At 42.2% G+C, this 12,349-nt stretch overlaps 1 protein-coding gene and 1 long non-coding RNA gene across 9 annotated transcripts in view; both read right to left on the bottom strand.

Moving 5' to 3' along the window:
* Positions 1-1,186: 1,186 nt before the first annotated feature.
* The window catches only part of CEP170B (centrosomal protein 170B), a 57,014-nt gene continuing 45,851 nt past the window's right edge, over positions 1,187-12,349 (bottom strand). For 4 of the 8 annotated variants that reach the window (XM_035327292.1, XM_035327297.1, XM_035327293.1 and 1 more), the window contains 6 exons: positions 9,851-9,889; positions 9,155-9,298; positions 7,669-7,757; positions 7,103-7,196; positions 6,090-6,141; positions 1,187-5,349 (listed from right to left, as the gene is read on the bottom strand). In XM_035327292.1, the coding sequence (XP_035183183.1) occupies positions 5,114-5,349; positions 6,090-6,141; positions 7,103-7,196; positions 7,669-7,757; positions 9,155-9,298; positions 9,851-9,889 (654 nt within the window). In that variant the 3' untranslated portion in view covers positions 1,187-5,113. The remainder of the gene's footprint in view (positions 5,350-6,089; positions 6,142-7,102; positions 7,197-7,668; positions 7,758-9,154; positions 9,299-9,850; positions 9,890-12,349) is intronic. The other 4 variants (XM_035327295.1, XM_035327298.1, XM_035327299.1 and 1 more) reach the window with 1 other exon arrangement.
* On the bottom strand, positions 7,830-8,597 carry LOC118167654. The gene is made up of 2 exons (XR_004751218.1): positions 8,560-8,597; positions 7,830-8,040 (listed from the first exon to the last, which is right to left on the bottom strand). It is a non-coding gene; the product is annotated as an uncharacterized LOC118167654 (long non-coding RNA).

The raw sequence follows: 12,349 nt of genomic DNA, 5'->3' as shown, positions 1-12,349 counted from the left end.
ACATATTTGGAATATGTATTTTTTTTTTCAACCTAAAACTCAGTGCTAGTTAGCTGTATTTTGATTGGAAGAAGTGTTTATTAAAATCTTTAAAAAATATAAATAAATAGCGTAGCTATTGTATAGCTCTATGTCTGCTCTTTCAGAGAGGACTTCTTTCAGAGAGGACTTTTCTGTCTCAGTTTTGCTGCTTCTCTTTCATGGCACATGCTGTCCAGTTGCACCTAGGAAATGTGACCTACAAGGATTAGGAACAACTTCAGCGTGTTCTGTCTTTCTGTGACACGTGGGTGTCACCTTTTTTCCCTTTCCTTTTGCTCCTGCTCTTTACTCTAAGAACAAAGGTGTCACACATGTTCAAGGATCTAATGCAAAAGTCTTCAGGGAAGGGGAAGTCGCTCAGCGATCCTGGTTGGGTACTCGTGTTTTTTTATTCCTTTTTCTGTGCTTTAGTTCTTGTTTGAATCCACGCAATGTTCTTATCTGCTATAGGTGCTGTACTTCCTAGAGAAGCTGTGCTAATGCAGAGGACGTGGAGCCAAAGTCCAGCTCAGCACGGAGCAGGGCAGGCGAAGCTGCAGACACCTGAAGGCTGTGCAGAAGGAAAGAAGGAATTAATACTGTTTGTGAAGTGCCCAGAAAGATGTAAAGGTCAGACAAAACTCCAGGAAAAAAGGTAGATGGTGATGTAGTGCAAGGAAAAAAAAAAAATCAAAATACTTTCACACAAATGTAAAAATCTGACATATAAAATGAGGGCAAAAGAGTGAGTACAAGCAGTTTTCTATTATCACCTGCTGAGGCATGATCCATCCAGGCTGGATTTAACCTTTTAAACACCACTGTTAATCATGGCAATGAAATAAAACAGTAGCAAAATGAAATCACATATCGCCATACAGAATTAAGAAGTAAGACCACCCTCAGGTGACGGGGACTCGCAGACTTCAGTCCCAGAGCAGGGCAGAGGGGACTCCTGTACAACTAGAGAGGGACCTGCCCCAACCACAGGTGCCACCAGAAGGGATCCAGTTGCACTGTTAATTCTTCAGTTTCTGGCAATTCTTTCATTACACTGTACTTATTAACACCAATGTAAACAGGTAGTTAAACAGGTAGTTGGAAACTTTAGGCCACTGAGCACTTACTCTCCTCAGTTAACACACAGAATTCCAGAATCATATTGTCACATGATATAAGAATGATTTATTAGAGCAACTTTATGATAAAATTATATAAAATAACAATTTATTTATTTTTTTTTAAAGATGTCCACAATATCACCTTGGAACAAAATGTACAGATACTGCCTATAATCCAAACAAAAATAAATTACCATTAAAAAAAGCAGAAAAAAATCAAGGTAGGAGAAACAAATTAAAATTATACACAGCATTTCCAGAGGGTGTGGAAAAGAGAAAGTCATTAATCAGTTCAAGTTATACAAATGTGTTTCAGCTTTAGTCTCAAACAGCTCAGCTTGCATTTGTGTTGCATGCAAATGGAATGATCCAGTGAACAGTTCAGAACAGCAGAATCAGCAGCATAACAACAGCAGATAGTGAAATAGGCACAATTCAGCATGGGGCACATCAAAAGTGAACAGGTAGTTCTGTCTGGTCTTTGCAAAAGTTATACACATTTACCAAACTTCAAAAATAGCTACTGTGATCTGCAAAACAAGAAAAAAACTAGTAGAATCTTGCACTTAACTACCTTACAGTTTTTCTTCCTTTTTTTTTTTTTCTTTTTTTTTAATTCTCTTTTTTTCAGTAGGCTGTATGTAAACATTCCACTAGTTTTACCTTTACTAAAATATTACTCAAAGATGATGCAGACGTTCTTTTCTCCTGGAGCGTGACCACGACACGACCTCACTGTAGGTACAACGGTGTCCTCGCTCACAAAGCTCATACACATTCTCCCAGGAATTTACATTCATCCCAGCACAACAGAGTAACAGGTTTTTACATTTGAAAGCGCTGAACTGAGAACATGGTTTTCAAGTATAGCGGAAGAACTGAGGGCTGGGATTTTGAAAGGTGCTCAAGGCATCAGGCACCCAGATAGCACGGAAACCCAAAACGGCCTGAGTGCTTGCTTCCCTAAGCCTTGGAAAATCCCACCCTTCGTTACATTTCTTTAGTCAAATACAAAACACATGAAAGCAAAATGGTATGAGAACGACCCACAGGTCAGCATCACCCCCACCAAGCTCAACACGAGGCCCATCCACAGGTCACCAAAGCCAAAAGGCGTCTTGCATACTGGTCCCGGGCCAACAAGACACTGCTATGCACCTGGTACGCTCAGCCTGCAGTCAGAGGCATGGATGCACACAGTACCGCGTGTAAGATTGAAAATGAATAGAGGAGTTACACTCAAGTGGCTAGCTCTTTGGCGTATCTGGTGCCAACAAGTGCAAATGGGGTGTATGAATATCAGAAATGGTGAACACAAGAAATAATAATGTTGCGTTTCATTGCTGACTAACAAGACTGTTTTAAATGCAAAGATCCAAGCATGAACGCTGAGTCAGGACACAGAAGCATTTTGTATTTTGGCTGAGTCACAAATAAACCAAGCTGTGCATCTCGCCCCCCAGCCCTTCTCACACACGTCCAAATTATAAGCAGACATGGACTGCCGCATCCTTATTAGTCACTTGAAGAGGTACCGTATTTTGTGGGTTGACTTAATTGATGTAAGGTGTCTGCAGGCTCTCTCTCAAATTCAGAACAAAGCGATCAAGGAAGAAAATCCATTCCTGATGTGTTCATGGAAGGAAGAATCAAGCAATTTTCAAGTGAAAACAATCAGAAGTCAAATCAAGGACACGTAAAGAAAATAAATCCTCTAGAGCGTAGCCACGAAGATGTGGAAATGTGGTTAACAAACAATAATAATAAGAGTCAGACGTTTGAGTAATTCACGTGTCTCTACAGCAAAACCAAAACTAACAGCAATACCTCATCTGTGAAGGTCTTTCAACTCCTAGTGAGTTGGGGTAGCACCTGGTCATATCAAGCCCTAACAAAGAAGGGCTTGGGATAATGTTTCATATGTCAGGAACAATACCACCGCTTATGACAGTCATCACAGACACAGTCAGGTATTTCAAGGAAAGACAGATCAGAGTAAACAAGTGAATCAACACATTCAGATAGTGCGTATATTACAGGCAGAAGAGCATCATGGGCAACTTTTTATTATTATTCTGCATTCATCTGTGTGAAATTCAGCAGATTTCTTCATGGAAGAGCATCTCCATAGAAGCAGATGAGTTCTAACCTGCTGGAGATATTGGAAGGATATTTGAACCTACCGTTTGCCAGCCAGCATCCTGCACGCTCAAATTAACGACCCGTTTTGGGACCGATCCTGTTTCTGCTGAAATTGATAGAAAGCTCCCACTGGCTTCACCAGGAAAGCACTCATGCTCTTTGCTAGTAAGACTAAAACACTTTGTGAGCATCCCTACTTATTTAAATTATTTTAACTGGTTCCCACTTTCACAACATTCTAGCAGAAAAGCTCAGGTAACTACTGAAGCTAGCTAGGGAATCCACTACCCACCCAAAATATAAAGTCGGCACACAAGAAGCAGTCAAGCTTGGGATACCATTTCACTAGTTAAATTACACACTGTATGAGGGCAAAGTGGAACTCATCTGCTCACCTTTCCCAGCAAATGTATCCTCCACGACCATGGAAGAATTTCTCTACCTGATTACTGTTTATGGACCAGGAAGAATGAAAAAGGGATCAATACGAGATGGAAAAAACTGGGAGCAAACACATCTGGAAGAGGTCCTCTGCAAAACCAAACCTTTTGTTTTCAGAGCAACAGAAATTGCTTAGGGTTTTGCAGCTTAACTGAAAGGCAGAATACAAAATGCATTTTTTTAAAACAAGAAATTGCTTAGTGCAACTGCACATAGTAGTGTTTCTAGGATTATAATTACCAAAAAGAAAATCCAGACAAAAATCCCAGATACATGAAGTGCTTGACACTGGTGGGTAGTTTCTAAAGAACACCACAGAACGGTTGTTTTCAAGCACTTTTGCATTGAAAAAAAAATAAGAGAACTAACCATAAAGGAGGAGCTACACTTACGCTGTTATTTTTTGAGTGCCATCAAGTGAACACTAGTTCACAGCAACTGTGTCATTAAGTTTATTATGTGAGCCACTGGAACAGATGTTTATCTTAGCAATTAGCTAAATCAAACATCTTAGTCTTTGGCCCAGCCAGGAGTATTTCTAGTTCATTGCAAAAAGGTTGAATAGTTCATAAAAAGCTTAAAGATAGCAACTGTACCAAAAATTTGGCAAGCTAAACTGTAAAATTTGACTTTTTGTACCTACACCAAACTTTGGGCCTGAAACATCAAAAACAGTAACTGTATCAGAAACCTTTACATTCACACCATCATTAACTTTTACACTTTCCCAAGAGAAAACAACACAGGGTTTGCTCTGTCTTTTGTTTTTTGGACTGAAAAAAAAAAAAAGATAATATGTACAACTTCAGTGTGATCGCCTTTTTAAGACTGCTGATTACAGAACTGCAGCAAGGGTTCCTCTGAGAAACCTGTTATATTGCACCATCGTTCTGCTGGATTTGCACATTGATTCCAGCAGAGCTGCAATGCTCACTTGTACAAGTAAAAAACAAAAACAAAACAAAAAAAAAATAAACAAAACCAAAGAAAGTACAGTACCAAAGTGTTGTGTGTTTTTGTTTTTTGTTTTTAACCTGCGCCTCATTATAACTGAATAATTATAAACAGGCTAATGCAAGAACACTTCAGCTTCGGCAGTACTGAACGGAGGGTACGCAAAGCCTGTTGTCTTATGGCACACTGGAAGAATAAGTAATTCTTTAAAAACCATTTTGCCTCTATGCTGAATATGTGCTGCTCCACAGTGCTAGTCTTGTTTAAAAGGCATACACAGACTTGCCATTCACCCTCACAGCATAGATTTTCTTTTTTTTGTGCAACATGTTAGCAATCTAAACAACTGCTCCACACAAACTGTCCACAAACCACTCACACACAATACTAATGCGACAGTAGATTACAGTATGATAGCAATACAAAATATTTTATCAGATCACGTATTTCTCTCCATCCGGAATGAAATTCGAATCTTGCAAGCTAGAAGAGCCACAGTTCGATTTCTGCGTGTAGTTTCTCATCTGTGCTGAGGACAATGTCTCCAGCGTGGACCCAGAAGCATTAGCAGTCCTGACTTTAGTGGCTGTGGATTGTTTAGCAGCAGCAGATGCTTTGTTACTGGCAACTACATCCAAGTTTCCAGTAGGGTCAATGATAGCATTTATAACTGGGGAAAAAGAGGCACACACAGACATTAGCAGAACTTGGAGTTGTTTAAAAAGGTGACTTGCCTTCCTTTCATTTTGAAGGCCACAGATCTACAGGCAGTACTTGTGTTCATTTTAATCACGTTATTTTTTCCCCCTTGGTACCTTCAGGCCTAAGCAGCTTTAATAAGCAAAACCTCTCCCAGTCTGTTTACAAGGACACTCAACTTCCTGGATAAATTTAACAAGACAAACTACAGCAGCGAAATGACAAGCATTTAGCAGGAGCCTGAAGTGATTCCCGTATGTTTTCACATAGTGTTATTAAGCTTCCAGATGATGCAAAAAACATCTACTGAGATTGCCGTGCTTTCTCTGTTGCACAGAGCTCTGTGGGCAAGATTCAAGTCAACACGGACATGTAGTCCAAAAGCAAAGCACAGCTTATCGGCTGAAAGAGCTGCTAAATATTACTTCAGCAGAACAGACCTGTGCCAGTGCATCTTATGTGAATATCCTAATTACCACAAACAAAGCATTTCTACAGCAACAGCTTCCACATTTCAAGAGTCAACAGTTTAAAAAAAAAAAAAACTGGCAGCACAAGATGAATCTACTATTCTTTCCATATGCACTCGTCAAAGAGCACCATGCAAACTAAACTTCTGCATCCTTTCCCAGTTTTCAGTGGCACAAAGTATATTATTTTATACGATTTACTGGCATAGGAAAGACAAAACAAACATTTCAAATGACCAACCTTCAAGTTGTTTTTGAACTCTCCTGAGCTCCTTCAGGATAGAACTGATTTCCTAGAAATAAAAGCATCAGAATGGAGATTTAAGCAATAAGTTACTCAACTAATGCAGGAATCTAGTCCTACTCTCCCTGCCTTCTCCCATCAAGAATATTCAAAGTCAGTTCCAAACTCAGTTATTTAACAGAAAAGACTAATAGAGTATTAGATGATACTGTGATCTAAGTCAGCACATGGGACCTCTGCTCTGCCTCATTTTCCCAAGTGTTACTACACCACTCAGTTTATAGCTACAATGGTTTATTAGATTTGAAATGTCAGCCAGATTAACAGTCCACATAGCTGGACACTAACTATACAAAGGCTCATTCACACCCCTTTAACACCACACATACAAAGATATTTGCAAACAGCTCCTACGCTAGACAAAGTAATTGGCCACAGATACACTGTTGTAGCACTGAGTCCTTAGACACAGGTTCTGCACAGTTATACATACTCTTAGCATTAGCCAGAGTCCATTACTGTACTTAAATCCCTACTGACAGTCCCCATAAATGACAGTAAGAGGTTATGTGAGCACAAACAGCACCTACAGATGAGGTTTATGTTATTGTCCTGTTAGCAAATTGTAACTGGCAGGGAAAAAAAACAAACATGCAGGAGAAACACCTGTCTGCAACTAAAGCTGTGGCAACTACATGGTAGGTGATGCTTTGGAAGATGTTTGAATGAAGCCTAAAGATTCTGAACTTAAACATCTGCTAAGGGACTGAGTATCTAACGATGAATTACTAAGGCAGAGGATAAAATTCCAGTGAAAGTGACAGTAGCACAACAGTTGAAGGAACTCACCTTGTCACACTTAACGCAGCAACAAAAAACAGCAGTTCAACACATGCAAATGGACCAGTAATTTCAGAAATGGATTTGAGATGGCCCAAAACTTATGTCAGTTTCTTACAAAGCTTTCAAGGGAGATGAGCCTTCAGTAGTTTACTTGTTCCACGTCTTACCTTGTTTGATGTCTTCAGAATTGGCACTTCATTTTCCGAGTTAATTTTGGCCTCCATCTCCTCCCAGGTCCTTTCTGAGTTTTGAAACAGAATCCTGCAGCACAAAGAGTGGAATAGGTCTTAAAATTGCCATCCAAAAGCTGATTGTTTAAAAGACTTAATTATCACAACATGTGGCAACAAAGGAGATTAATGGATTAGTGACAGGACAGAGCTCCTTTCAGCTGATTTAGGAACATTCCAAAGTCCTTCTCTACCTGATGGCTTCTAGAGCAACAACAGGCTTTGAAGAGCTTGCACAAGACCTGGTAATCTGTGGGCTTTTCGAGAGCCTTGGGACAAGGGAGGAAAGAGAACAAAATCCACCAGTAGGAATACTAAAATTCCAAAGGCCAAATATCTGAGAGAAGAGGTGGCAAGAGACCACAATACCTCTTGTTCACTACATACCCATTTTCCTACACCGATTCCCTACCCCTTGATAATAAGGCTTTTGAAGATGTCAGTGCATTATCTTCCACAAAGAGCCAGTCAACATTTCAGGCCAGGGACAAAAAATTACTCACTTCATTTTTTCAGCTAGGTTTTCTGTATTTTCACGGATTGTATGTGATAACTGGGACACTGGGTTCAACATCAGGTTGTCAAAGATTACCTAAAATAAAAGGCAAAATCAGATAAAGAAATTTTATCCAAAAGAGGAAAAATTAAAAATATATATTCTTTTAGAGTAAACAATCCCCACTGAAATATCTTTATAGGGATGATATTTGAAGCTCAAGGGAGATTAAGATAGCATACAGCTTTGTTGTAGCACTTTAGCAGAAAGATTAACAGTAACCTGTTCAGTTGTTTTTGGTCTTTTTTTTTTTTTTTCTAGAAGAGTAGTGGAAGACAGTTGTTTGAAGTCACATAACTACTTAAACATTTCTGTAAGACTGTCCTGGTTTCAGTTAGGGTAGAGTTAATTTTCCTCTTAGTAGCTGGTAGGGTGCTGTGTTTTGGACTAGGATGAGAAGAGTGCTGATAACATGCTGATGTTTTAATTGCTGCAGAGCAATGCTTACACCAAGCCAAGGACTTTTCAGCTCCTCGCTCTGTCCTGCCACCGGGCAGGCTGGGGGTGCAGCAAGAGCTGGGAGGGGATAGACCCAGGACAGCTGACCCCAACTGGCCAAAGGGGTATTCCATACCATCTGACGGCATGCTGAACAATGCATAGGGGTGGCTAGCCGGGGTGGGGGGCCGGCTGGGCATCGGTCAGTGGGTGGTGAGCAATTGCATTGTGCATCACTTGTTTCGTACACATTATCAGTACTAGTACTATTTTCATTATTATTATTTTCCTATCTTAATAAACTGTCTTTATCTCAACCCACAGGCTTCACTTTCCCAAAGAGGGAGGGGGGAGGGTGAGCAGACAGCTGCGTGGCGCTTAGCTGCCGGCTGGGTTAAACCACAACAAGCCTCATAGGTACCTTCACCCCCAAAACCACACGTGTGCACACACAAAACAAAACAAAAAACATCCAAAGTGACTTATATCAGACACTTTAAGCCACTTTCACAGCCTGATATTCAGCCAGGCATACCCAGATTCTGCCACAACTGCTCCATAAGCAGCTCAGATCAGCACGTCCGTTGCAGAAAAATAAGGTGCTGTTACTGATTATGGACAGCTAGTCTCCTGACATGCTTCCTTGCCATTAAACCACCACATTTCAAAGTTGAGACATTTGTGTTTTTCTTTACAAGAGCAAGTGAAATAGCCAAAGTGGGCTGACACTGAACGCCTCCTCCCCAGTGATCAAGCCTCAGATCCTAGTGAAGCTTTACACAGGAGAGGAAACTTCCAGTCAGTGTTGGCTAAGAGGGTGATTTTCTGTTCCTTTTTTCATTTCTTTAACTCTATTTCTATACCAACAAAAGTGAGACCTCCTGAGCACTTTTTTGAGCAGCTGCCTTTTGCAGCTTAGAAAGAGCAGATATGCATACTGCAACTGGGAGCGATGTCATACATAAAGTCGGAAAATAAAGAAAAGGGTGGCCTGCCTCCTCACGGTTTCTTGTCCTTGTTTTTTTTGATGGATCCTCTTCTCTATTATCGTTCATATTTTGGTCAAAATCCTTCAGCTCCACTGATCCCGGAGGCACTTTCTGGTAGTTCAGACTTGCTTCTGGAATGTGCTGCACCAACTTGGAAATAATGAGTAATGAGTCATTAAAAATGAGTAGGGAAGGAGGCACACAGGCACTCACTGCAGGTATGGCAGATTTTCAGGCAAGCCCCAGAGGAACACTGATTCATTCAAGTCTTGTTCAGACAGGTATGGGTTCCTAAGCAAGTTACCAGACCCCAATCCTGCAAATATCTACCCACTGGAGTCATCCTACGAAACTCAGTGGGGCTATTCCAGTTTATAATCTTGAGACTTGAATATGTCATTGACCAGTACATCTTTTATAGGCTAAAACTCAAAAGGCCCTGTTTCCTCACATCTTATGTTTTAATATATCAATGCAACATTAAAGTGACACTAAAATTAATCAGAAAACATTTAATAACACATGGAAGGGATGAAAAAGGAATCCAAAACCACTGGTAATGCAGACAATTAACAGGAAGAACAGAAACAGCAAGACAGCTACTCCTGTTTGATTGATTGACAGACAAAAAACTCTAAAAGAAGGTGAGGAAAGGAACAGTGACAAGACAGGAATACAAAAATAATGGGATGGAAAGTGCACCTGAGATGGATATGCCAGCCGAAAAGATCTACGAGCAATCTGTGTTAAAACAGAAACAAAGAGATCAATGCTACTGAATGACTGTGACAACAAGTATCAAAGAACACACATTGTTATTTGGGGTGACATCCCCAAAAGCGCATTCCTGAGGACCAGCGCTCGCTGCCCACCCCCTTCAGCATGCACTGAAGCCCACGGAGGTGCTGGTCACCCACCGGTTCTGCAGAGGTGGTCTCGGGCAGCTCCCCAGTTACCTCAAAATGGGCAGTGCTGAGTGAAATCCCACGGCTCTCTGAGCACAGAGGGCTCTGGGGTTGGCAACAGCACTCAGCTCCGTAAGGAAGCCGTGTGCCATCCAAGCTCCAGGCTTCCCAAACTCTATGCAGTAGCACTTGGGTTACGCACAGGCAGAAGGCATGAGACTTCATGCTATGGGTGCACAACAGCCAAAATGTTTAGCTAGTAAGCTTCATTTTTTTAAGCAACTTTTTGTGAAGTGCAGAAACAGTGAGTTAGGCTGGATGCAGTGGTGAAACGTTGTCAGAAGGAAATGAGATATTCCTATAGTCCAGCAGATCTTGGCACTGTAGGAGCTGTAGGAGCAGCATCTGCTCCACCACCAGCAGGAGATTGTCATACACGATCTGGTCCGTTCTCATGCTTTCTGTTCTGTTGCATCCCTAAGCACCTCCTCTCCTCACACCAACAGTCATACTGCGCACATGAAACAGCAACTTCATAAATACAACTGGGATCTAAGTTTCTTGTTATATCATTATCAACTAAAAAAAAAAAAAGCCAACCAAATAATTTTGTGCAGGACTAAGACTTGCAGAAGTGGCCAGGGACTTGGGCTGACACACCTGACTCCACCTGCAGCCCTGCAGAGAGAGAACGGGGTCTTGTAACACCTACACACACACCACCCAAGGCATCCCAAACAACCTGGGACTTGGGTAAACAGGAACCACGAAGGTTTCACCCTTGCTTGCAGCAGGGCTCAGGACTCCAGGAATCTGGGTTATTGCATACTGTGTACCTGAGGGCTACAAAAACAAAAAACACCCTAAACATGCACTGGGGAACTGAAACCTTCCCAGGGTAACGTCCAAGCCAACTCTGGACCTGAAGGGCAGAACGTGAAGAGTAAGGTTTAAATCTAAGGCTCCATCCTAACTTTTAAGAGAACACATCCAGTTTTAGCTTTTAACCAAGCTCTGTAACAAAAGCAATTTAAAATGCAATTTGTTGGAGGCTGAGAAATGCTGCAGCACACACGGGTCCAAAGTGAAGCTTCTGCTAAGGTGCTGAACCCTCAAAAGTGATTCCAGTGTTAGCACTTTTAACTGCATTTTCCCCCCAGTTTTTTAGAGTAGGTGCAAATATTTAGTAGTAGCAAACCAAGGGCTAGCAGGATGGCATACAACACCTCGGGAACCAGAGATGTATAAGAGAGATGGTCACACACAGCACACATCGCTGTTTCTACAAGATGTTTCTACCACATTACTTTTGCTACTATAGTAAATGCTTCTCATCCTTTCCTAGAACATTGAATGTGAAGTTGTTTAAAAAACACAAACTTCACGGTGCTTAGCATCACACACTGATTCCCTAGCAACTTCCTTGCATTAAGCTCCAAGTAATTATTTTAGCACAGGCTCAGCAGCACCCAGACCTGCCCGATGCCCTCTGAGGGAGGCATGCCCGCTGATTCCAAGACCAGTCCCAAAGATGTGATGAGTATTTTACTAAACCCCACAGCAGTCCTGTTACTCCCAGTCACAACACGACCCCCAGGATCCCAAGCTATTCAGGATTCAGCTCGACACCTCAGCAGCACAAAGTCCTGCTGATTTAACCCGTTCCTGGCTATCACAAGGCATCTCCACTGATGCACGGCAGATCCTGGGTCTAACTGAACAGCCTCCCAGCCGCTGGTGGTGCTGCAGCCGCTGTTATCCAGCCCTGCTGGGAGGGAGGCTAGTTAAAAGCCTTTGCTGGGGTTTCAGCCTTCACTGGTTGAGCACACCAAAGGTGCCAAAAGCGGATGAAGGACAGGATCCTCCCGCACCACTGCCTGTGAGGGTGAGCAAGATCCTCCTCACTGCAATCGGACTGGAGCAAGACCCCCAAAACAGCGCGCACGTCTGTGATTTTGCTCCCTCCTGCCTGCTTGGAGTCCTGCATTACTGCTCCTGAGCATTACCTACAGCACAACACAGCCCTGTGAAGTCACGTCAGGGAGAAATCCTCAATTAGCCAGGGTCCGAGCAGTCCTGGCAAGCCGTTCAGCATCACCACCAGGCACTCTGAAGCCCAGCACTTTGCACAGCAGCCTCAGTCTCTGTGTTTTGCAGGCATCACCGCTCCTCTGTGCTACCCAGCAGCAGGGAACAACCTTCTGTAGGTGCTGACTTAGGGCCGCACCCCTCAGTGGCACTGCAGGAAAGTAGGTGTGCTTCCTGCTGGAAGGAAGTGGGTGCTGGCCATCACCAA

This window comes from Oxyura jamaicensis, chromosome 5 (assembly GCF_011077185.1).
Source record: "Oxyura jamaicensis isolate SHBP4307 breed ruddy duck chromosome 5, BPBGC_Ojam_1.0, whole genome shotgun sequence".
In the NCBI taxonomy this organism is placed as follows: Eukaryota; Metazoa; Chordata; class Aves; order Anseriformes; family Anatidae; genus Oxyura; species Oxyura jamaicensis.
The sequence above is the reverse complement of the archived record's forward strand: the minus strand, read 5'-3'. Positions and strand labels throughout refer to the sequence as shown.